This window comes from Urocampus carinirostris, chromosome 6 (genome assembly GCF_059441175.1).
Source record: "Urocampus carinirostris isolate Australia breed hairy pipefish chromosome 6, RoL_Ucar_1.0, whole genome shotgun sequence".
Lineage (NCBI taxonomy): Eukaryota > Metazoa > Chordata > Actinopteri > Syngnathiformes > Syngnathidae > Urocampus > Urocampus carinirostris.
In genome coordinates this window covers 21,827,631-21,852,660 of record NC_142354.1, presented here as the reverse complement: position 1 = coordinate 21,852,660, position 25,030 = coordinate 21,827,631, and the positions used below count along the sequence as shown (strand labels likewise).

Below are 25,030 nucleotides of genomic sequence, written 5' to 3'. Positions count from 1 at the left end.
TGGTCCAAATTGTCCCTGGATGTGAATGAGCGAGTGAGTTATCTGTCTCTGTGTGCCCTGCAACTGGTGAGATGGGCTCCAGCACCTCCGCAACCCTACTGAGAATAAGCGGTGCAGATAATGGATGGATAAGTTCACAAAGTCTATCTAACCCTACTTCCAATAATTAACCATATAGTAAAACCAGATACCTTCTTATCTTATGTTATAGCTTTCAGCTTGAAAGTTGTTCTTGTCCCTCCAGATGGGTTTAAGTTGGGCAAGTGCGGCTGTGGTTTGAGCTATCCTGGCCATGATTTCTGGTTCTGACCCCTCTTCTAATATGACATCTCTAAAATATTTAAGTTTGGTGAGAGGCTCAAGTTCTTGGTGGTTGATAGTGATGTTTGCAGTGATACCTTGGGTGTTGTTTGTTATTACTTTTGTCGTTCTCTGTGCTGATTTCCATCCCATACTGCAGGGGTCGGGAACTTATGGCTAGCGAGCTATATATGGCTCGATAAAAATATGTTAGATGTACTAATTTCTTTGTAGTGTTCCAATTCTGATTAGCTGTCAATTTTGGTGCACCGCCAAAGTTACTCTTATCATGCATATTGTTTGGTCCAGTTTATGAAGGGTACAGTTTTACCTTCAGTTTACATTCAAGGTGTAACATCAATATACCTTGTTTTGGCTGTACATTGCTAAAGAATCCTAGTATTTCATTAAAAAATGTATGTTCACTGTTGAGACACTTTATGATAAAAGCCCACACAACAAACTGTAATTACCCACAAACACACTAGACAATTTGATTGGGTGAGCAAAGCTATTCAACACACCACGCTTTCCTCTCTCTCACATGGGAAATACAGTACATCCATAAACTTTTTGTCTGCAGTTTTTTGTGACATATTTACAAAAGATCCTGCTTGCACCTTGTTTTGAAACCGTTGTTTACAGGGGACAAAAAGTTCAAAATGAGCCCCAAAGATCTTAAGTAACTGTGGGGGGAGACATGTCTAAAGTGGTAAATTTGTTGAAATGGCAAGCTCTGGCATTGTTATTATTTTCTACATTTTATCAAATCATCGAACGTGACACAGAGAAATAAAATACGCTGGGAAATTAGCTTTTGTCTGGAGAGTGGTTTTGTTGGTTTTGCTAAATTTGTCACAAAATATGTGGTGTGTCTTTCAGTGCCCCCCCTAAAATAAAAAATAAAAAACCTAAATATTTTGCCATTATGGCTCTTTCAGTCATAAAAATCCCGTCCCTGACATACCGGCAAATGACCAGATCTCTGAGTTCCTGTTCTTCTACTGGCAGTCCGGCAATATCATCAGCAAAAAGGAGGTTAGTGACCTTGTGTCCGCCAATGCTTCAAGTTGGTCCAAAGCTCCAGTCATGATCCTCTCCAGAAGGATGTGAAGTAAAGTTGGAGATGAGGAACGCGTTGTGTGCCTAATTGGGGAAAAAAAAATCAGTTAGGGAATACCTTTAAGGGTTTAAGATATGTTCTTACTTTGATCAATTGAAAAATAAACACTTAGATGAAACATTGAAACTCGTTGAGAAGAGTTGGAGGAATCCCGGTTTCAGACGTCGATCGTACTTTTAAAGACATCAGCGGACTATTTCCAGGCCCGATCAGCGGATGACAGATGTGCGCGTCATGGCCCCTCCCCCGGCCCCTCTTACCCGGCACACCTTTCCGCACCTCCGCGCTCCTCAAGCCCCTTTTTACCTTCCTTGATGCTTTTTCTCCACCTCGCCGTCACCCGTTCAACTTTCACCTCTGCAGCCGCTCGCCGAATGTCACGCAGCCATCCAGATGCTCGTGCTGCAGTAGCGGGGGGCGCGTCATAGAGGTGGGGGTGATGAGCTAGCGCCAAAGAGAAGGAAAGGGGGGTGGGTCGGGGGAGGAAAAAAATAACAACATTATTACAGCTTTTCACCGCAATCTTAGCACTATACTCGTCTCTGGTTGGGGCCGATCTCGGCATCTCCTTCCCACCCCCAGGACGACACCTGCCTGGTCGCTGCCGCCACGCGCGCTCGCTCGACCGCCGGGGAGAGCACATCGGCGGTGGAGGACATGTGAGTAGCGGAGCGCCGTTTCTCCAATTGGCTTGCTGCTAGGTGCTATTGTAGCCTCATGCAAGAAGCTCGTTGCGCCGTTTAGCGTCACGGGCGGCGTGCTTCGGGGGCTAATGGAGCGAGCTGGCTGCGGTTTCCAAAGGATGCATGGCTGCATGTGTGCAAGACGGGGTTCTGGTTGTGTGACAAGTCAGTAACGTTGGCTAGCGCGCACATATTGAACGGTGTGGGTTTTGTGCAATTTCAGCCACAGTCAGATGTGGAGGCCCGGCCCGGAGCGCTCACACTGCGGCGGGGGTGCATGTGTTTTGCTGGCCGGGCCGCGGAGTGCATACGGCGTGAGGGGGGGATTGCAGCGTGACCACCAGGGCAGATGTGACTGGGATTTTTGCCTTGAGCTGGCTTGTAACACAGGTGGAGCTTTACCTTGCTTCAAGGCTCATATGCAGCGATACGCAGGTTACTGACATGCACGTGAAGTTTGCCTTTTTGTGTAGTTACTAGTGTTGGGCACGTTATTGGAAAAAGTCAAATAATTGCAGTTACTAGCTACTTAATTTTTAAGTAATGGTGTTACCCTCCAGATTACTGACACCCAAATATAGAACATAACTCTGAAAGTACCCACAGTAATCCCTCGGTTATTGCGGTTGATGGGGACCAGAACCCCCGGCGAAAAGTGGTAATAAACACCTTCATAAAATCCCCTAAAGGTTGAACTTAACTCGGGACGACGTCCTCACCGACTGAGAGTATACGATAGTAACAAAATAACAACTGTACATCTACAAATGAAAACACGGAAATACAGTTAAACAAAGTCTTTATCGTCATTACACAAAAGTTAAACAGAATTGGGGGTCATCTCCTTTCAGGGTGGGAAAGCGATTTAGAGAACACGCTACCATCGGGTATCATCGGATTGAGCCAGGTCCCCACAATAATTAAAATACAACCGTCCCGAACGAAGTGGTTTCCGATGAGTTGTAATTCCAGGTCATCATTTTCTCGGGTAATGGATCTGATATTGATGAGATACATACTCCACAGGGGTAGCTAGTAAGGGTTGTAAGTCCATAGTAGTAGGCCAGACCTGCACCCTCCCTATTGCCTTGTCTCCCGACGCTGCCTCAGTCTCTTCCTGGACCTGAAAACAATCCACGGAGCTACCATTGGTGATCAGCGTTTCTTCGTGCTCTTTTGACTTTCCTCAAGTCTGATTTGATGAAAGAATTTATTTTCAATGTAACAAGCCGCTAAAACCTAGCTGTCGCCATGCTACTCAGATTGTTTTGATGGCCACATTGACTGCTGTTTGACTGACATCATACACCAGCCTATCACAGTCACGCACACAGTCACGCCCACCCAACACACGCACACACACACAAACACATCAAGCTTGATTTTGTCATGTTATTTGTTTGGTGACTACCTGTTTGTTTTTTACTTTGCCCTTGCATTTCCATTTCCGGTTTGGTCTTTGTTCCTGGTGTGGATATTGTCAGTGTTTATTTTGTTTGGAAATGGTATTTGTTTTGTGAACCCTTGTTTGCTTTGTTAATTGTCCCTGATTCTGTTATTAAATACCATCTTTATTTTGAGCACCACTGCCTCAGTCTGGCTTCCCTTCACTTGGGTTCACCTACAAAACAGAATCCTTCATATTTCTTGGTTTATACAATCTTGAAAGCTTGCAAACTAACTTAGTTGAGACATTCCATATCCAATTTGTGTTTAGTACTTAAACCACTTGAAGATTTCTGGGTAATGTCCAGGACATTTTCTTTTTATAGGCATGGTGTATCACGAAATTAATTTTACAAATAAAATTAACAAAATTCAGCACCCTTTTATGTAAATTGTGTGTTTTAATCTCACATTTGCCCCATTGATTTAGTTGTTCCTGTAAAAGGAACACACCTTCCCTACACGCTGCCTACCATTCAATCCTGGTGACACATAACCAAATTCGCGCATTGGAACTGACCCATTATTTCAGAATTTTATTTTAAAGTTGTAAATTCGGCTTGGATGCAAGTGTATAAGGTAGGGAGAATATCAGAATGTCATTAGGGAGATGTCACGCACCCTCGTACTCTATGCTTGAGATGGCGCTACCGTAACTATTTAGTTGTGTTGTGTAAGCAATCATAAATAATTCGCAATCGGAATCAATTTGCTGCTAGAATTGAGAGTCGTATGTTACTTCATGAGCAAAGTAGGATCAGTCAAAGAACAGGTGATGTAGTAATACAATAAATGCTGTTGAAAAGTAGCGGCGTAATGTTGTAAGAGTTACAAAATCGAGGCACGTAATCGCGTTCCAGGAACATGTTCCTTTGTAACGCGTTACTCCCAACACTGGATATGACTGCACTTTTGCCTCGAGCGCACTCGTTTCACAGGCGTAGCTTTGCATCACGTCAAGGCTCACACAGCGACATCCAGGCTAATGCTATGCACGTGAAGTTTGCTTTATACATAATTGCATGGCGGAGGTTCGCAGGTTGGAACGCCTACTCACTGCAAAACTTGATGTCTCAACACGTTTGTAGTCATTGACTTGAGCTGCTGAGTCAATAACTGAGTCAGCCCTTCTCAAGTGAAGGACTAATGATACCAAAAGAAATAATGGATGGCACATTTGTCACGTCCTTTTTCTAACAAACCTTGTTGAATCATTTACTTGCTTCTTACTTAAATTTACATACCGCCACACATTTTATCTTTTGTAATACAAAAATGTTCAACTAAAACCCTTGACAGAAATGCAGTTATTACATAAGCATAAATGTTTTTTTCACTGCCATACAAGTTTGCTCTTGTCTTGAGTTAACCTCTTCCTGACAGGACAGATTATGTTATTTGAAAATATATCTAAAATAATTTTCCTGCAGTCTGTTGGTCTTATGAACAAGTTTGTCTCAACAGTTGAAAAGCCCGGCAGGCTATTTAAAATCTCTAGAAAATCTGAATACAGTAATCCCTCGGTTATCGCTGTCAGGGTTGGGTAGGGTTACTTTAACTGGATTACTTTCAATTACTTTTGGATTACTCCAATACCAAATATGCTAATAAAAGACAAAAACAACTAAATATGAATAAAATTATGACTCACAACACGTGGTAAGCTTTCTCTCCTGGCTTTGATCTCTTCTATCTCCCGGCAAAACTAACATAAAATGCGACAGAAACAAAATGAAAAAAAATCCAAACAGCTTGCCAACATCATTTTTGCTGTTCCATGTATTCCGTTACTCCCCAAGCCTGCACAAAATTTAGTAATATTTATTCATATTTAGTTTCTTTTGTCTTTATTAGCATATTTGCTATTGTAGTAATCCAAAAGTAATTGAAAGTAATCCAGTTAAAGTAACCCTACCCAACCCTGGTCGCGGTTAATGGGGACCAAAACCACCCGCGAAAAGTGAAAATCCGCGACGTAGCGACGCCACGCCCCTTCAAAAATGCTTTAAAAAAAAAAAAAAAATATATATATATATTATTTTTTTTTTTTCAATTTTTTTTTAGACCCGCGACGCTCTGAACCCGCGAACAGGGAACCGCGAAGTAGCGAGGTCCCACTGTATTCACCGGTTACAACAGTGATATTTGACAATAGAAGAAGCAAGCCCAGGAGAAACTTTGAGAGTATAAATTAAAATCACAAATGCGTACATGCTAATATTAAAAAGCCAATGAAATAATTATTATTGCATCAAGATTTTTGGATATAATTTCATGGGTAGTCGTTAACTGTGTTTGGGAACTAACTTGTAGCCCACTCATCTTACTAAAAGGTCTTCTTTGTTAAAAGACCTCCTCCAATTATATGTCCCTCTACCTGTTGCATCGTGTTTTGCTCAGTTGTTGCGGTGAGACTTTCAGTGTATATTATTTTATCCTCTGTGCTTTCAGGGACCAGAACATGAATCTTCTCGTGAAGATGTTCATGGAGCACAGCAAGTGGCTTGTGACAACGACGAGGCCCAGCAGAAAATCCTGGGACTGAAGCAGGCGTCCCTTCACACCCATGGCCTGGACTGAGTAAGAGCATGCCACATGGAACATTTTATTGTATAACTAAGACAGTGGAGCTAACTAGGATTCCTACAGCTGAAGGCAAGTTAAATTCAAGAATTTTAAAGACTTTTTTATTGCCTTTTCAAATCAAATTTGTGACCATTTAGTTCCTTGTACTCATTACCTGCCACTGCTTTTATGGCATGGCGGAAAATGTTCGTCCGAAAGCTACTTCTCATTGAATTGACATTTTCCTTTGGTATAAAGGAAACGTCACACTACATAGTTGCTATATGTCTTGTGGGTAGACCTAAGACATGTCTGCTCTGAAAGACCCTGTCATGATTACTCATTGCCCTCACCTGTGCCCGCCCGTTTGGCGCCAGCTGCTGCTTGTTGCCTAATTGATTCCCCTCCTATCTATACCCAGTATGCCAGTAATTCCTGGTCAGTCCATCAGTGAACCTCTGCGTATGCATGGCAAGCACTTTGACTCTGGCTACCATCGGTCCCGTTTTTTTCCGCATACCACTCGTCTGTTCCTGATTCCCCGTTTGTCTCCGGCATCGACCCGTTTTGTCCTTTTGACCACACTTTGATCTCCCGCTCTGGCTAACGACCCGTTTTTGACCACGTTCTGATCTCCCGCTCCGGTTATCAACACGTTTTGCCCGTTTGAACAACGCTACGATCTCCCACTCCGGGAGATCCATTTCCGCATTCCGATCACGTTCTGATCCCGTGAGCAGCTTGCTTCCCTCGTCCAGCGAGCACCGGATCACTGGCGTTTGTTTTCCTCTATATCTCAACAAACTTGTGAGTAAACGTTATGTGTCTGGGTCCTCCTCCTGTTCTGGTCTTGACAGACCCGACTGAAACTACATCACCGTTTTGATAGTTCCGTTATTGTGGTAATGCAATGTTGCCAAGAAAGTAAATCAATAAGGGATTAAAAATGACTATTGATAAATTGTTACTAAATCTTTTTAGTTCAAACAAATATAAATCTTATTATTGTGTTTACATTTTGAATACTTTTAAAAATTGGATAATTCCAATTAAGGCCTTATTTTTAGAATATTGAATTAATTCATTTTTAAGACTTTTCAATGATCTGCAGGAACCCTGGTCTAACATTGCGTCGGTCATTTCATGTGTGGCAGGTTTCAGCTGGCCTGCTGAAGCCATGGGGAGTTGTTGGAGCTGTCTGTACAGGGACCCCATCCGAGACAACCATCTCACTAAATTCAAGGTTTGTGCTCAGTTGCTCATGTTGAGTCAAATGTACAGATCAGGCCACAGTTGAGAAACAAATTGAAATGGTAGGATTTTCTCAACACATTAGCAGTTGTTTATGCAATACAGACGCTTCCCTACTTACGAACATTGGAGTTACGAAAAATGGTAGACATGAAAACATTTTTCAAAGTCAAAAAGTACTTGGACATTGCTCTAAGTTCGATTTTGTATTGCGCGCACCTTTATCCAAGTAGAGGACATTGCTGTAATGCTTCTGTCTGCCGCGAGGCGCTGTGAGAGGTCACACAGCATCCACCCCGAAGAAGAAATCCGGCTTCTTCTTCATGTTTGTGTGTATGCACACTGCTAGGAAATTTTACATTTTATTGTTTAATATCTCGTGCATCCATTCAAAATGCATTGTGTAAAGTGTAAAGAAGAGGTGAGCCATTTCTTTTGAAACGAAAGTGGAATAAGAAAGCTTGATGCGGTTGAGAAAATGGTAGGATCACTTTTTTTCGTCCACTTTCTACTACGGAGGAAAAAGTCTCCTAATTCTTGAAGCTCATTTTCCAAAAGTAAGTTGAACTTAACTTTATTTAGCTTCATAGAGCACATTATCTTATCAAATTTTTATTTATCAGTCCAAAACAATTGAGTTTACTTATATAAACCTTGAACATACATTCCATACAAAATATAGCACTGAAGTGACTCAGGAACAAATTCAGCTTACAAACGATCGTCCGGAACATATCCCATTCCTAAGTAGAGCAGCGTCTGTATAAGTACTTACTTTATAAAGGTGACCACAGCCTCAATTATTGAATTCCACTTTTCTCAACAGCTGTACTTGAAACAAAGTTGCTGTACATAAGACTCAATGAAATCCAAATAGTAAAAAATTGATTTATCACAAAAAAATTGATTGGAAAGGCAGGCTTCTACACTGCGACAGATCTACTCACAAAGCAAGTGTATAACTGATAAATCCTGCCCATTTATATGGTCATGTTGTATGGCGGCCCAATATTTTATTAACACTCCACTTATTGAAACATGAATATTTTGTTTGTTTGTTTGTACATGATTCAATTGTTTGTTTGTTTGTAAATGATTCAAATTGAATCTTTTCTTCCGGCGCCGTCACGAATGGCAGCCACTCCAGCAGCTCCCGTGTTATTTTCGATTGTTCTCAGCTCAGGGATGCTGCTGGAAATGTGAATTTCCCTTCGGGGATGAACAAAGTATCTATCTATCTATCTATCTATCTATCTATCTATCTATCTATCTATCTATCTATCTATCTATCTATCTATCTAAAAAGCTTAGTTGCATCAGTACTACCTTTGGAAAAGTTAGAGTAATGCAGAGTTTTAACGGTTGAGTACATACACCACGCAATCAGATTTCAATAAACTAGTACTAATGATAGCAATACATGACTGTATCAACTGTTCTCTGTGGTCATATAACAGAGATTCGAAATAAAGGGGTAAAGGATATTTTGTCTTAATATTTATTTAGTTTTAAACTAAACAAGGTATTGGGATATTTAATGGAAATAGAATGCAACTAATACCAGATTTCTGTGTCTTATTTGAGGGTATGTGCACTTGTGACAGTGGCCACCAGAATGCACTTAATGATAATTTGGAATTAATAGGTATTTCTTTAAAATTATGAAACATCTTTGGTATCTTGTATCAGTTTGGCATCAACGACAACTAAGTATCTGTATCAAAGTATAAAGTAAGTAGTAACATCAAATCATTATTAATTGGTTTAGGGAAGAAATGTTATGGATCCATATTGTATACTACTGCTATTGGTACTTGCAAATCCAAAATTCAATATTTATTCTGGGCTTGGTCTGCAAAAATGTTGTGTACTTCTATGGATTAATAATAATAAGAAAGTGTGTTGTTATTGGTGTCACTCAGTTACCCCTCCAGATTACTGCCACCAAAAAGTAGCACGTTACTCCAAAAGTAACTATTACAAATTTTTGTATATATCACATCAAAGCCAACGGTGTAACAAATCCTTTTAAAATAACTACATATCAAAAGAAATATAAGAAAACAGAGAAGAAAGCATGTACACCAACCCTGTAGATCCAGTGAACCCTTCATATTTCTCGGCTTGACAATTTGCATCGTTTTGCCGAGGCACTCCATATCCAAATTGTGTCTAGGCTTTAAAAGATGTCTTTCTCCATTCCTGGGTACTGTTCAAAATGTTTTTCCCCTCCAGGCATGTTGTATAGCAAAACTAATTTTGCAAATAAAAAAGACAACATTCAGCACAATTTTACCAGAAATTCTGTGCTTTTGTTTGCCCCATTGATTGACCAAAGTTGTTGTTCCTGGATAAGCCACGCCCCCATTACCATGCACTGCCTACCTTTCGCTACTGGTGACACACAACCAAATATGCGCATATAAGCTCACCCTATGATCTGTGTATTTAATTTTTTAGTCGTAAATTTGGCTTAGATGAAAGTATATGGCAGGGAGACTATCTGCATGGGGTGAAATTCAGAACCCTCACGTTTTTCTTGAGATGGCACCACCATACCTTTATTTAGTTGTACACAGTAACGCTCCATGTACAAACTTAATTGTATTAACTCGTTACAGAGAAAAGTAATTGCGTTCCAGGAACTCGATCCTTTGTAACGCATAAGTCCCAACAGATTGTTCTCAAAAACAAAATGTCATCTTCTCCTGTAATCAATAGAGCAAAAACTGGCCAAAATGCTGGTAACTGTTCTAAACAGGTTAAAGTGGCGCACAACCACAAAAAATGGTGATTGAGATCTCTCATCAATGATAAGTGAATATGACGTGAATGGCAGGTCATCAATGTGGACGATGAGGGCAACGAGCTTGGCTCCGGTGTCATGGAGCTCACGCAGACCGAGCTCATCCTGCACACGCGTAAGCGCGACGCCATCAGGTGGCCATACCTTTGCCTGCGCCGATACGGCTACGACTCCAACCTCTTTTCTTTTGAAAGCGGGCGCCGTTGTCAGACCGGACAGGGTGAGTGACCATCATTTTCCCTTGTTGTCCTCCTGCAGGTCCTTAAATTGTCACTTTTCAAAAAAAATAAAATAAAAATGTTATAGTTACTGTATTTTCCGCACCATAGGGCGCACCCCAAAAAATTGTATCTTGTGATATATTTTTCACAAACCGCACTGTAAGGCACATCTGATTCAGGGTTTGTACAGGTGCTTCAAATGCTTGAAAATGCTTGAATTTTAATCTTGTGTTTACATTTTTTAAGTTGCTTGTGAATGCTTGAAATGCTTACCATGTTTCTTGGCAGTCTGACTTGATAGACCATGCATTAAATGAAAAAATAAATAAAACAAGTCTGCTTAAAAAGGCTGCCAACATTGCTTTTTGGTGGCTTGCATTTCTTCTTCCCTAGTGATTAACGGCAGCTATAATTATTTTGTATGGCTTTGTCATGCGAAGCGTCTACGCCACCGGTGTTTTGTGCCCAAAATGACACGTGCATCGGGCAAAGATACCGCTTTGATGAATGATCTAGAAAACTGAAAATACAAACCATGGCTAAAACGTGGAACATATCTACGCACTGCATTCTGCAAAATATGTAAAAGATGGTACAATATCTGTATGGATTTGCTATTTTATTCCACTGTATTTTTCTGTATATGAAGTTCAAACGAATATAAGGCCCACGTTCAAATTTCTGGCCAAGTAGAGGTTTTTAGGTGTGCTGTCAGGAACCAGGAACGGAGACGGGAACCCAATTGCGTTAGTTTCTTGGTTTTATTTGAAAAGAGATGTAAGCTGGCACCCACGGTCCAGTGATCGTTGATTGTGGGGAGCAGGTCGCTTGGGACGCGGAAGTGGCACTTCTCTGGCGAGCGATAGCGGTGTCGAAGAGGGAAAAGCAGGTCGGGTTACCGGGGCGCAGGAGCAGAGACGTAAACAGGTCGAAGCCGGGAAACGTACAGGAGTCAAAAACAGGGAGTCAGGTTCGCAAGGCTTGCCTTAGCGGGAGCTGAAGGTTCGCAACGATCGGACGCCGTTAACAGGGAGCCAGGGGGTTTAAAAAGTGGCAAGGAGCCAATCAGCGACCAGGGCTGTTGGCGCCACGGGCGCAGCCGCAGGTGCCCCGAATCAGTAACCATGACATGCTCCTTCTTGTATAAATTTAGCACAAAAGCCACAATTTTTATGCTTCATAAGCGAAATGACCCTGCGTAATTATTGTGCTGTTGTGTTTTCCTGAATAGGAATATTTGCCTTTAAGTGCTCTCGGGCTGAGGAGATCTTCAACTTGCTCCAGGAGCTGATGCAATGCAACAGCATCAACGTGGTGGAGGAGTCTATGATGATGTCTCGAAGCGGACACACGCCGGAAATGGAGATGTCTCGCCAGCCGCAGACGCCCAACAGTCAGTCGCAGGGTTGGGAGGGTTATTTTCAAAATGTAATCTAATACAGTTACTAGTTGCTTGTTGGAAAATGTAATCCAAATACCATAATATAAATTAAATGTAAATAAATTACTGAATTTTGTTTCAGATGAATGAAAAATGTAACCTTGAAAAAGAAATGGAGGAAACCAAGATCAGGTAGTTCCTTGTAATCCAACAAAAAATGCTCACATTTTAACCACGTAGTATAGTGTTGGTTGGTTTAGATCCTTTAACCACTCGGGTTGTAGGAGCACCATTTACCGTGGTGTGTCTTGGGCAAATAGTGCCTGGCGGTGCCCATCCCTTTCCAGGCCAACATATGTTTTCAACTGGTTTGGAACTGGGGACCTTTCATGTATTACGCGAATGTGCTAACCACTGCACAATAGAATAGCAAAAATAAAACATTTTCTTCCTCTTGGAAGATAAGATATGTTCTGTATTAGTTCACATTAAGAACACATTGATAACCCAATATTGTATTTAACACACAAAGTGTTCACTTTCTAAATTTCCAACAAACTCTGGAATGTCTTGCAATCTCTCTGTTGCTAGTGTCAGTGATTGAAATTATGAAAAATACAATCCGCCTATTAGCGCATAATGCTTTTCCTGCAAATCTTGTAGAGGTAAGATCGGGCCAAAAAAAAGCACCCGAGCCCGACGCAGGCCCGAGGGGTATTAAACCCGACCTGGACCGAGCCCGACTAATTAACTGGATTTGCTGGCCCGGCCCGAAAGGGGCCCAAAATTACATATTTTATTTATAAGGAGGGGTGATTTATGATAACAAATTAAACTCTGCCTTTTGTTACAACATCTAGGCCTAAGTTAAATAAAACTGTATAAACATTTACATCTTTTATATTTCTGTGTCTGCACTGCAGATGTTACATTAAGCGACAATCTGTCATTGACGGGTTTTTTTTTTTGAGGTAGCGAAAACATTTAAGGGCGTCCGTCATTTTGACGACTTGATCATTGGGCCATAATCCACAGCAGCAGTAGTAGTACGTCCTTAAGATTTTAGCGCAGCACTTTCATTGAGGGGGTGTTGACGTGTTGTGCCCTTTTCCGACTCCTATGCAAATTCCCCCCCCCCCCTGATCGTATTCTATATAAAACGCTTATTAAAACAATAAAGCGAGCTAATTATAATAATTGGGAGATCCTAGTCTATATAACGCGTTTATTTAAACAATAAAGCGTGATTTTATTCTGCAAATTGCGTTTTTTAACGCGGATGAAAATGTCACCAACGTCAATGTACGCTTCCGACAAAAGCTATCGTATTCTATATAAAACGCTTATTAAAACAATAAAGCGAGCTAATTATAACAATTGGGAGATCCTAGTCTATATAACGCGTTTATTTAAACAATAAAGCGCGATCGTATTCTACAAATTGCGTTTTTTAACGCGGATGAAAATGTCACCAACGTCAATGTACGCTTCCGACAAAAGCGATCGTATTCTATATAATACGCTTTAAAACAAAATAAAGCGAGCTAATTATAATAATTGGGAGATTCTAGTCTATATAACGCGTTTATTTAAACAATAAAGCGCGATCGTATTTTACAAAATGCGTTTGTTAATGCGGATGGAAAAGTCACCAACGTCACGTGCACAGAGCATGCTCTGGCTCCGTTAAAAGCAATTACAGCTCCTTCTCCGTTTTATCCAAATTATTTATTTTATAACAAGTATTCCTTGGTCTAGTATCCATACATAGTTTAAGTATATATTTTTAATGAACATATATTTATAATTATTAATTAATAAAAAAAAAAAAAAAAAAAAAAAAAAAAAAAAAAAGCAGGACCGAACCCGACCCGACCGTATGACTGACATTTCAGGCCCGACCCGGCCCGAAATTGCCTCGGGTTCGGGTTCGGGCTCGAGCCATAAATCTTAGGTCTAAAATCTTGCACCCCACCTTTAGAAATATAACATGAAATTCCTGTGGTACTTTTAGCAGACAGACAAACGAAAAAATTCTCGTTCTTTTAAAATGTCTTGCAGCTCCAGCCTTCCCTGTGCCGGCGTTTCCCAACGGGTACCCTGGTTATCCAATCAGAGGGGATTCATCTCAGGCTTCCATCTCTGATGATCACAGCCACAATCTTATGGGCTTGGAAGATCAGGTTAGATGAAAAGCAAGCATGTGGTGTGAGCCCCTGTGTTGAGCCTGCTTTTTTTGTCACCAGACGCACACATACGTGAACACTGTCAGCATGGAGGGAGATCTCGCCATGCGTCACTGCGTGCACTCCCTCCCTGAGGTGCGGCCCAGCAATTTCCCCGAAAGTGCTCGGGTCGGTAACCAAGGGGGTGCATGCTGCTGTCCCCTTGAGGATCGCCAAGACCCTCAAGTGTTCCTCCAGCCGGCGTCACAGGAGGTTAAATTCATGCTCGGCCCAACACCCGCTCAGCGCCACCTACTGCAAAGGGAGCGCGAGCGGCTCTCTCACGGTCCCCACAACCTTCAACCAGCAGAGGGCGCCACTGGCTCGGAGACCGACGGAGATGAGCCGTCTGTGCTCATGTGCAACTCCCTTTCTTACCACCATTTTCATCACCACCCACACCGACATGCGTGCCACGAGCACCCGGATAGCTGCCGAGGCGGCGAGCTCACCTACGAAAACATCAACGGCCTGAGGGCCGGACGCAAGCAACGGCTGAGCCCCAGCAGCGTGTCGCAGTCGCTCGGTTCCAGCAGCAGCAGCAGCACCGGGGATAGCCACGGCCTCTTGCACCCGCACGGCCCGTCCTCGCTACCGCCGCAGGGCTACGCCTGCGAGAGGCCCGCCGGCGGAAGTCACCGCAGGACGGCCCTGCTCAACTATGAGAACCTACCCTCACTTCCGCCTGTGTGGGAGTACAGCGCTCTCCAGCGGGACGATCAGCAGGAGGACGACGACGACGACGATGAGGAATACGAGGAGGAGGAAGACTTTGACGAGTACGAGTTCTCCGAAGGCCCTGAGGCTGACAACGAGTACAACCCGGAGAGGCGGAGCGTTCACAGGGAGGCCCTGCAAAACTACGTCAACACCGAACAGGTGCAGCCGCCCAGGATGCGGCACGGCTGTCCGCCCCCTCCGCGGCCTTGCCAGCCAGACAGAGGGGGTCGCGTATTTAACTTCGACTTCCGCAGGCGCTCCAGGTCAGGAGTCTGCGAGCATGGACACGCACCCCCGTCTCGGCAGCTCAACTACATCCAGGTGGACCTCGAGGGAGAAGCCCTCGGCGCTGGCGGGGGCGGCCCGCCACACCAGCGCCCGCCTCCCCAAAAGTGCGGGCCGCCGGGTCCCCGCCGCAGCGAGTGCTACGCTGTCATCGACCTGAAGAAAACAGCGGCGATGTCCAACCTGCAAAAAGCGCTGCCCAGGGACGACGGCACTTCCAGAAAGACTCGCCACAACAGCACAGACCTGCCTCTGTAAACTGCACCCTCCGCCCACGTAAGGCTCACCCTCATTTTAGCACACCGGAACCGTCACCGTCCATTCCCACCGCAAAGCTGACTAAGACAGTACAGGTTCAAGGTTAGAACCCTACTGTATCTGTGTCAGAGGTAAGATCGGGCCGAGAGAAATCCAGCCCAACTAAGGTCTGCGGGTTTTAAAACCCGACTTAGCACGAGCCCGACCAACTCACCTGATTTGAAGGACTGAACCCGAAATTTTATATTTTATTTGAGAGTATTCGGTAGGATGAGAGGTGTTTTATGATGACAGATGATGGCCTGTCTTTTGTAACAAAATATAGGTTTAAGAAGACTGTATAAACGTTTACATCTTTTATATTTCTGTGTCTGCAGAGGTTACATTAACTGACGATTTACCATCATGATTTTTTTTTTAAAGAGTTGAGGGCGACCTTCTGTCATTTTGACGGGTTGAAATTTGGACCGTAGACCACAGCAGCAGTATGTCTTTAAAAATCTTGCAAGGCACTTTAAGAGAGAGGAAGGCAGAGAGACAACGACATTGTTTTAGTATACATTTGTATAAACCTATATTTATTTTTTAAAAAGTCAGCAAGAGAGAAGCCTGGCCTGACCCAAATATAATGATTAATAGTTTAGGCCCGACCCGACGAAATTTGGGTTGGACTCAGGCTTGGGCTTAAGATCTTACCTCTGATCCTTGTGTATGAAGGGGAACCTCGCCTTTATTAATGCTGTTATTTATTAACCGTGTTGTGATGTTCTTTCTTGAATTTCACCTCGAAGAGCAAATACGGTTTTCTCTCTGTTGAAAAAGAGCGAGCGTTCTGATGAGATCGGCTCGATCAGTGGATAAGAAGCAGCCATTTCTCATCATGTAGCTTGGTTTCGATTCCCAAACGGTTTCCCTTGTATTGTTGTGTTTACATACATCCGACTGAGCGTCACACATTTTGAAGTGTAGCTTATCATTCATTACAGAGACGTTTTGAGTCGCGGTGGCCGGTTGTTCTCTCTTCATATATGCCAGTACAAGCATTTTGCACACAATCCTATGGAATTGTATTCTTTGGGTTTTAGGGAGTTTTCCCAATTTAAAATAACAAAAACGAAAAGGACCGATGGAGGTTGAGAGGTTATTCTTGCAGAAATCGACAACGAGTAAAAGGGAAGTAGCACAAGAGAATTCGACCAGTCTCGGCCCTTAACCCAAGTAGCATATCGTGCTCCGTTGTACCTCCGTCTAGGGTTCGATGTTGATTTTTAACATCCGCGCCACCTGAGCCACCGGTTTTCCGTTTATTGGTGAAAATAGGGGGAAGTGTCAAATACTGTGTTTTATAGCCAACATTTGTAGTTCTTCAAATGTTTGCAAGAGAGCATCCTCTGTAGCCTTACAGAGCGGCATTCCTTTTATTAACGTGTCTCAAATATTCTGTTGCTTCTTCAATCTGCTCATCTGGTATGAATGGTCTGTGTAAAAGGTGATTGAATCGATCCCTTTGTATTGTTAATCACTATTGTTACGTTTACTCAGATTTTTATTTCAATATTTATTACTTGTTGAATTAAGTGTACTGCTGTTCCTTCTGACAACCAGCATTATTATTTTTTGTCTATCCAGTTAATCTGGAGACCAAAGTTTTATTTATGTATGATTCTATGTTAAAGATGAGGCTTTATTTTAAGTGCCAAAAATTATAAACAAATGTGCCAATTGTGGTAAACAAGCAGGGCTATATATAAGATGAAAAAAAGGGATAGCAAACGTGAAAGATAAACTAATCTATAGGGAACATTAAGGGAGGGGAGAGAATGCACATTTCACCTCATCCATCCATCATATCAGAGTGATGCATGGAAATGTTTGCTGCTACATGTACATACAGATAAGTGACTGTCCTCGACCATGACGACCTGCTCTGTTTGTTGGCAATCAGTTGGCCATATACAGTGCCGTGCAAAAGTATTGGCCCCCACTAACTTTTTGATATACATTGCCAAATTTCAGGCTTTGAACTTAAAAGGTCAAAAACTTTAAATATTTTGCAAGAGTCCACGATATGTGGGACACAATCGTGAAAAGAAACTCCATTTAACTGTAACTGGCCTTAGGGTATGTACACCTCTTGGTTCTTCATAGAGCTTGAAAAAACAAATAACCAAACAATGAAATTGAAGAAAAGGAGGAGAACCGCAGGTTTAAGAGCGTTCTCTATTTGGGCCCCAGTGTTGTGGAAAGCTCTGCCCCCTGAGATTCTATCTGCAACCTCAGTGAAACTGTTTAATTCTTAAACACACTTGTATTCTATAGCTTATGGATGACCTATATTTCCTGTTGACAATATTTGTGTATTTGTTATTGCAAGATACGTTGCAGCCTGGTCATCCTGGAAGGAAGATGACCTCATGTGCGGTCCCTTCTCAAGGTTTCTTCGTTTTCCTCATTTTGGAAGTTTTTGAGTTTTTCCTTGCCCTCATGTATGTTTTAGATCAGGGGATGGTGTCATAAAAGTCTGCAGTTTGCAATAATCTGTGGTCTGTGCAGCCTTTGAGACTCCTTGTGATTATATATAAACATGACTTGACTTAACTTTAGTGAAAAAACCTTTGAATATTTACACCGACACACAAAATATTTTACAGAATATTGTCAAATTAAATAAAGAAAAAGAATAGGTGATCCTTTCAGGAGAGTTTCTCTTAAAGGGAAACAATCATTTGGAGTCCACTCAAAGTCAAGTTACTCGTCATTGTTAGTCATTTAGGTTGCCGTTGGATCATTCAGATCTCATATGAACTTCTGGAGTAAGTTGGCTGAGCGCAGAGAACAGTGGGCAATATTTTGCCACACCTACTTTTCAGTTTTTTTTCATTGTAAACATAATGTAAAATGAAGAGATGATTTACTTCCACTTTACGATAGTGTCTCACATGTTTTTGATTCTTGGAAAACATTTTCAGTTTTTTTGGTTTAAGTTTGAAGCCTGAAATGTGACAAAACACAAAAAGTTCTTGGGGGAGCTACTATGTTCACTAGGCACTGTAGAGTTGGGTTATTTAGTCTTCAAGTGTCATTGTAATTTTCTCCTATTAGGAAAAAAAAGATATCCAACGATTTTTACCAACAGTATTTTTTCTTAAATATTTTAAATCTAAATATTAAATTTGCCTCATAGACAAATTTATATTTTTTGTCACACTGTAAAAATCAATCTGGTCGTAAACGTTTCAATAGTCCACGCACCCCTTTTTCAATTGTTTAAAATGGAAAAAATAACCAAGATGACTTATTTCTACAAGTAAAGCCTTACAAAAAAACTACATCCCAGATCCAGTGTTTATTATTTAGCAGTCTAGTGGTGCACTCATAATTATTTGAGAAAAACTAAAAGCCCAACTTTTCTAAAGTGCAAAAAAAATGGTCCAACTGCTAATACAATAATTAAGTTCAACGTCATCTGCCTACTTGCCTGTCTTTTCAGTCTTTAAGTTCACACTTCAGCCTTTATATTCACATATTTCATGATTGTAAGGAGTTGCATTGTGCTTAAATTGTCATTTAATATGCCATAAACTTGGTCAGTTTCCAATATTTTTGGCTAGCGGTCATTTTAAGTCACTGACGTCCAAAGCGGTTGTGCCTTGAGATAAGATTTGTCCATGGCAACACTCCTATCTCAAATGTGACTGTGACTTGGCCACTTGGGGGCAGCAATATGCAGACATGAGGCCGTACTGTAAATGAAGTTGGCGAAAAATCATCAGTAGGCCCCTGTAATATGATCCATATTAAAATCTTGATGTTGTTCTTTCCAGAAGATAAATAAAACATAGAAAATTGTATTATATTTTCCATGTTCACTCTTCAATTAATTCATTCGACTGTTTTTTTGTGTTATTGGGAGGGGAGGTGCCATCAGGCATTAGGCCAGGGTTTTCCAATGTGGTGACAGCTTAGGTGCCCGTGGGCCTGTTCAGGAAATAGACCACCAGTGCTGGGTCATTGTGATTTTCTAATATTATTTTAGTAGTTCAGTCTATTTAACCATACTTCCAATAATTAACTCATTCAATGCTTGACGTTTCTCTCAAATAGCTGGTGCAGGACAATTTTTTTTTGTATTTTGACAAATATTTGATGGCCTACAGAAAACCTCTTTCTAGCTATATAGGCTGAGGACATATCAAAATAATGCTTAAGAAACTAAGTTACTAGCTTTTACCGTTGTTTAGTAAATAAAAAACTCAAGAAAACTTTTGAGAAAAACGGCTTTTGTGAAAGAATGCATTATGAGCAGAACTTTCACTTTGGTGCTTTTTTTTTTTTTGCATTTGTGATACCTCCAATTTTTAAACAATGCCTTCCATAAACACAAAGGCACTTCGCTCCAAAATAACATTTTATTGCAAGAACACTGCAAGAAGTTTACCGGTGACATGATCACACCGTTTCAATCACCATGGCGATTATGATCTTGCAAATGTGCACGAAACATCATCCCTCTCTCCCCGGAATTCTGCTGCGTCCCACTTTTCTCATTTTCCCTAAGCACTCGGTTTTGCGCATGCACGTGTAAGTGTAATCCGTCCCAATACTCTCAAGACCAAGGGAGAAGTGCCCTTTGTCATCTTTAGGAAGAAAAAGAAAAAAATTCTGGTCTTTGAGGCTTCAATTGTCTACTAATCCTTATATTCACTTTTCTCACCACACTGCTTCACTATGCCATATGGGGCCGCCTACATAGTCTCAATCGCCGTGTACTGGAAGCAACAATAGGAAGTGGGGGCTTCCTGTATGTGTGGACAACGATCTGATCCAAGCCAGACCTGCCATCTAATGGTGATTTTTAATACTGAAATTATTCCCAGAGGCTTGATACGTACTAATGAACTGCGCCAAACACTATATTTTTTTTTAATTAATTTTTAAAAAAGTATTCTGACAATTTATTTTTATGTTATGGCATTGGATCAGTTAAGCTGCTTATAACATAGTAATAACATGATAAGTTTTTATTTTAGAAATGCTTATCAACGGGGTGCCCTTTAGCAGCAAAAAGCAGCACACAGCTGGAAAAAGGTTGGAGTCCTCTGGAGTCATATAATAACAAAACAGTAATAATAAACAGATTTGGGAAAAGTTTTCCAAAGCTTCTTTGTGGAAGACCTGATCAATTTTTCCATGTGCTTCATAAAGATCTTAGGTGAACTCATTTTCTCAGTTCTTTCCCTTAAACATACATTTTCTCTCCTGTATCTCACGGCCCCACGGCTTCTTCATTATGTTCTTTGCAAGGTTGTTTCTAAGAAAGTTTGCAATTGTGGTATAAAGCTAAAAATGCTTGTGGAAACCCTGCACAAGGTCACCATTGCCTGAAATAATCTTTGGCTAAAGCAGTCGTGTTCTGAAAACGTTTCCCCGTGACGTCGTAGTGCGCACACTGTGAAGACCTCGCTATCACCCACACACAGCGAGTCCGCGTAATCCGGAGACTATGCGAATTAATATTTGAAGCGCATGCAAACAGCTCTCCCGATGACAGCTGACGCCATCAAAAGAGTGTCGCTTGGCGGTCTCGCTCTGAGTCTCGGGTGTTTATGCCTCAGGCATCCGACACCCGGGGGCCCACACGGTCACAATGGCTTCTGCCCGTGTTATCTGAAGGGCAAGATAACAACTCTCCTAGCTAAGTTCCTCCAACTACGTTCCTCAAGCGGGTTGTTCAACCAAAAGGGCTTGCTCCGTGTTTACTGTTCAAACATGAACTTGTATTATCTCTAAAATCCATTTCAAGAACTTTCTCATTGTGCCTTTCATACAAACGCCGGAGGACGGTAGGAACGTATCGCTAAAAAGGTTAAGCTAACAGTTTGACGACAGAGGATTTACTTTTTTATTATTCCACCCTCATGCCTGTAATGTTGATTTTGAAAGTAGATTCATTGAGTGGCTCGGATACCCAACGCGCGCATCTGAGCTGTAAAAGTGTGACTGATCCTCGTCTCGTTGTCTCATGTTTGTCCGAATGTAAACAAGGAAAGATAAACACAAAGGATACGCTTGCTTTATTGGATGACAGCTCGCTAGCAACTAGTGCAGACTCCTCAAAGTTGCTCTTTGCGAGACACGAGGCTTGAAAATAGTCTAATCTTTCATATTTTCCCATCTGTGTGTTGACTTAACAATAATATATTAAATGTTTGGCTGTGAAAATAGCTGACACCAAGATTAACTCACTAACAACTCTTGGCAATGGCAGTTGTAAACTGAGCAGACTTGATTTTAATCAGCGATATCCAAACTGGCCTGGGGGCCAAATGTGGCTCACGGCGATGTCCTGAAAATGATACTTAGTACTAATAAATCAGTTTTTGTCTACCTGCAGAAAAGACGGAAATTGACTAAATAGTAGCAACATGTCCCTTTGTCTTAAAATCCAAATCGTTGATATTGCCTACATGATTCACAAGTAACTGAATAGAACTTCACCAAAAGCTTGTAAAATTCTCAACTATTTCCCCAATACAAATGTGATCAAACAATATACAATTGCTTTGACCGATTTAGCTGTGGTTGTCTTTTGATGTTTTATATTGTGGCCACGTACATGGGTTTGGTCTTAGCATTGATGCATTATTTTAGGTGATCAAATAATATTTGTGGGGACACGTCCATCCATCCACGGCAAAACTACAAAATTGATTGTGGCCCTCAGAGGACAAATTTGGACACTCTTGGACTACTTTTAATAAAATGCATCTTTTCTCTTTAATCAGTGTTTTCCAATGGATATTGGACTAATAAAGCATATTTTAAAAGACTAAAACTAAATATACAGGAACACTCAACTTATTGGTAGGCTGCTTTAATGTTCCCCATATCGTTAATGACATTAGCATTGACAGTGTGTTTGACAATGTGTTAGTTTAATAAGGTGAAATATTAACATTACTAACAAAATGAATACATTGTAGTGTTAAGGAAGTCACTTCAAAAATATTCTTGACAATTTGCCCTACGCCATCAGACTAAACTTTGTATCCTGAGTAATTATGCAACTGCAAAATATAAATAAAGCGCCAAAATCAGTTTTTGCAATTGCTCACAAAAATGTATTGTGATTGAGCACTTAGCTAACCCCACTTCAACAGTGGGCTGCAATTTGGACCCCCATATAGAACATTTTGTCAAGAAAGCTTATGACTCGACTTTCCCGTTGAGTAACGTTTTTCGAGATGATTGGGGCGGCAGTAGCTCAGGAGGTAGAGCGCTCGTCTTGGGATCAAGGGATCCCAGTTCGAATCCCAGCTCGTCCGTGTAACATGTCGAAGTGTCCTTGGGTAAGACACTGAACCCCTAATACCCCCAATAAGCAGGTTAGCGCCTTACATGGCTGCAAGGCCGCTATTGGGAAATGTGGAGCACATTGTAAAGCGCTTTGGGAAGTCAGTGACTTGAAAAGCGCTATATAAATGCAGATCATCATTGTGCCAACCCGATCCCTCATCAGCTAACATGAATAATGTGACTACCATTTTTTCCCCAAGCATGTTCCTACAATAAACTGGTAGAAATGTGAAGTCAACATACAAGCAAAGGACCCAAAAGGCAAAACAAGACACTGGTGCCCACAATAAACGTCACTCAACATTGTCATTAGGTCCATTTCGTGTCATACACAAAAACCTCATGGTCACATGCTACAAAACAACTACTGTATCAGAAAGCAGATTGAATAGATATTCTGTATACTTTTTTTTTTTACAAACGTATCATCGCCGCTAAGGGGTAATGTACTGTACATGAACAGGTCAGAGCTGTTCATCAGGTGAAATGAGAGGTGTGTGTCCATCTTTTCTGACTACAGGATGACTTCCCCCATTGAAAGAGTGCCAAACATGCTTACACCGGAAGACATGGGATGGGGGAGATGGGTGTCATGAAACAAAGGCAACACAGATGAAATAATGTCATTCCACTTAGGAAAAAAAGTCTTACGTTTTGTCTCAGTTTGCCAATTAAAGAAAAGAAAAATGTTTTTCAAGTGTTTGTCCATCGTGTCTGTGCGCATTCTGCGAGTGATGGTCCGATTTAGCCATTAAAAGCTCCTTTGCTTCATTTGTTGGACTGTCTAAATGGACATGGTCATTTTTTTGCCCTCTTGAATCATTCCGTGGGCAGATGACTTTTACATGTCTACTCTCCTCAATTGATCATTGTGAGCCTGACTTGTTGACGATTATCATTTATGGAGTGTGGGTCTGTCAGAGATGTACAAGTCTATGTAATTCCAATATTAAAACAATGCCATGAAAATATCGACTTGTTCATTAAAACGGTGTCAACTTTGTTGCTTTATATACCTTTTTATCAGCCGTGAATCTAAATGTTGTGGTACAAACGAGAACAAGCATTTTTCTTTTATTTGTTTTGAAATATTTGTACCAATTTTAAAGATAGCCCCTTGAGATGCAGTCTCTGATTTTCAAGGGAGTCTGTTTTTTTTTTCCGGACAATTCATTAGGTGACCAGACCCCCATTCCAACCTTTAATGCATAGTGCCAAGCGGGGAGGCAATGGGTACCATTTTTTGTAAACCCGACTCAACGGTTTTGTGCAGACTAAATGTGGCAAAAATGCAACCAAACCAGTTTCTGAGATTTTCTCTCGGATGTTAATGTTTGTATCATCACACATGATTACGGTTGAACATGCAATGCTTCACTTGCTTTGCTCTATTTATTGTTTTCAGAAAAAACATTGAGGACGGTGGACAAATGAGTCCATTAAGTAGAGAGTGATTTAAAGTAGCTCCGTGAGATTTTTTGCCGCCCGTGCAGGCAAATAAAGGCAGGTCTGTGAAAAGAACGCACCTTAGAGAAAATAACCAGTTAACCTGTAAACATTTTCAGGAGGCTTTAAGCATGCGCTATGTGTTTGTCCATGTTAAGGAAAACAATTTAAATTAACTCATGTACTAAATAGCTCATGGGTTCTCTGGATTTATATGCCCAGAATGTCTCTGCCTATTTATGGGCCTTGTTTAATGGTGAAGAAATGGAAGGACTCTTAACAGCATTCTCACACCAAGCAATGCTGACAATTTCTTTCCTGACGATTCTATAAAAAGATTTAAGCAAGGACCGGGTAAGGGGACACCATAGTTTGGTCAAAAAATGTAATTTAAACACATTTCACACTCAAGGATTATATCAAATTTCTCAGATTATAAATGAACTTTGATGTAGGTCGGCTGTTTTTTCGACGTTTGCACCGTAGCAAATTATACGATATATTTAATTTCACACAATGGATGTTATGCCACGGATATATATATATGAGGTTCTACTGAATCAGATGAGTAACAATATTTGTACTGGTAAATTTATTTATGTATATATTATGCCACGCTTAAGTGCAGCAGTTTAGGTTGCTTCATTGTTTGAGTTAAACCCTAAAGCTGCATCATGCACCTTTCGTTTTGTTGGTTAGCAAGAACAGTACATTTTTTAAGTTATCATCATGCTATAATGTACTTTCAGCACGCCAAAAACTTGTCTTTGTTTCTTCTACATTGCGAACGAGTGCCATTTTCTATACAAAAATCAGCGTAGTACTTTTGCTTCGACGCCCAAATTTAACATAGTCTCCTGCACCAAAACCAAGCTCCTTAACCAAAACTGAAAACTAGCACAGTTTTCTTTCATGCCAAGAAATAATACATCTTTTTAAACCTAACAAATTGCAAAGCTGTCAT

At 41.2% G+C, this 25,030-nt stretch overlaps 1 protein-coding gene across 2 annotated transcripts; it reads left to right on the top strand.

The window, feature by feature from the left end:
- The first annotated feature begins 1,655 nt into the window (after window positions 1–1,655).
- Window positions 1,656–22,341, top strand: frs3 (fibroblast growth factor receptor substrate 3). 2 transcript variants are annotated; one of them, XM_088338283.1, is made up of 7 exons: window positions 1,656–2,082; window positions 6,004–6,132; window positions 7,272–7,360; window positions 10,208–10,394; window positions 11,627–11,788; window positions 13,838–13,959; window positions 14,023–22,341. In XM_088338283.1, the coding sequence occupies exons 3-7, from the start codon at window positions 7,295–7,297 to the stop codon at window positions 15,262–15,264; spliced, it is 1,779 nt and encodes a 592-aa protein (XP_088194409.1). In that variant the 5' UTR covers window positions 1,656–2,082; window positions 6,004–6,132; window positions 7,272–7,294; the 3' UTR covers window positions 15,265–22,341. The 2 variants fall into 2 exon arrangements, with proteins under 2 accessions (XP_088194409.1, XP_088194410.1); XM_088338284.1 differs by lacking the exon at window positions 1,656–2,082 and adding an exon at window positions 3,155–3,257.
- The last annotated feature ends 2,689 nt before the right edge of the window (window positions 22,342–25,030 follow it).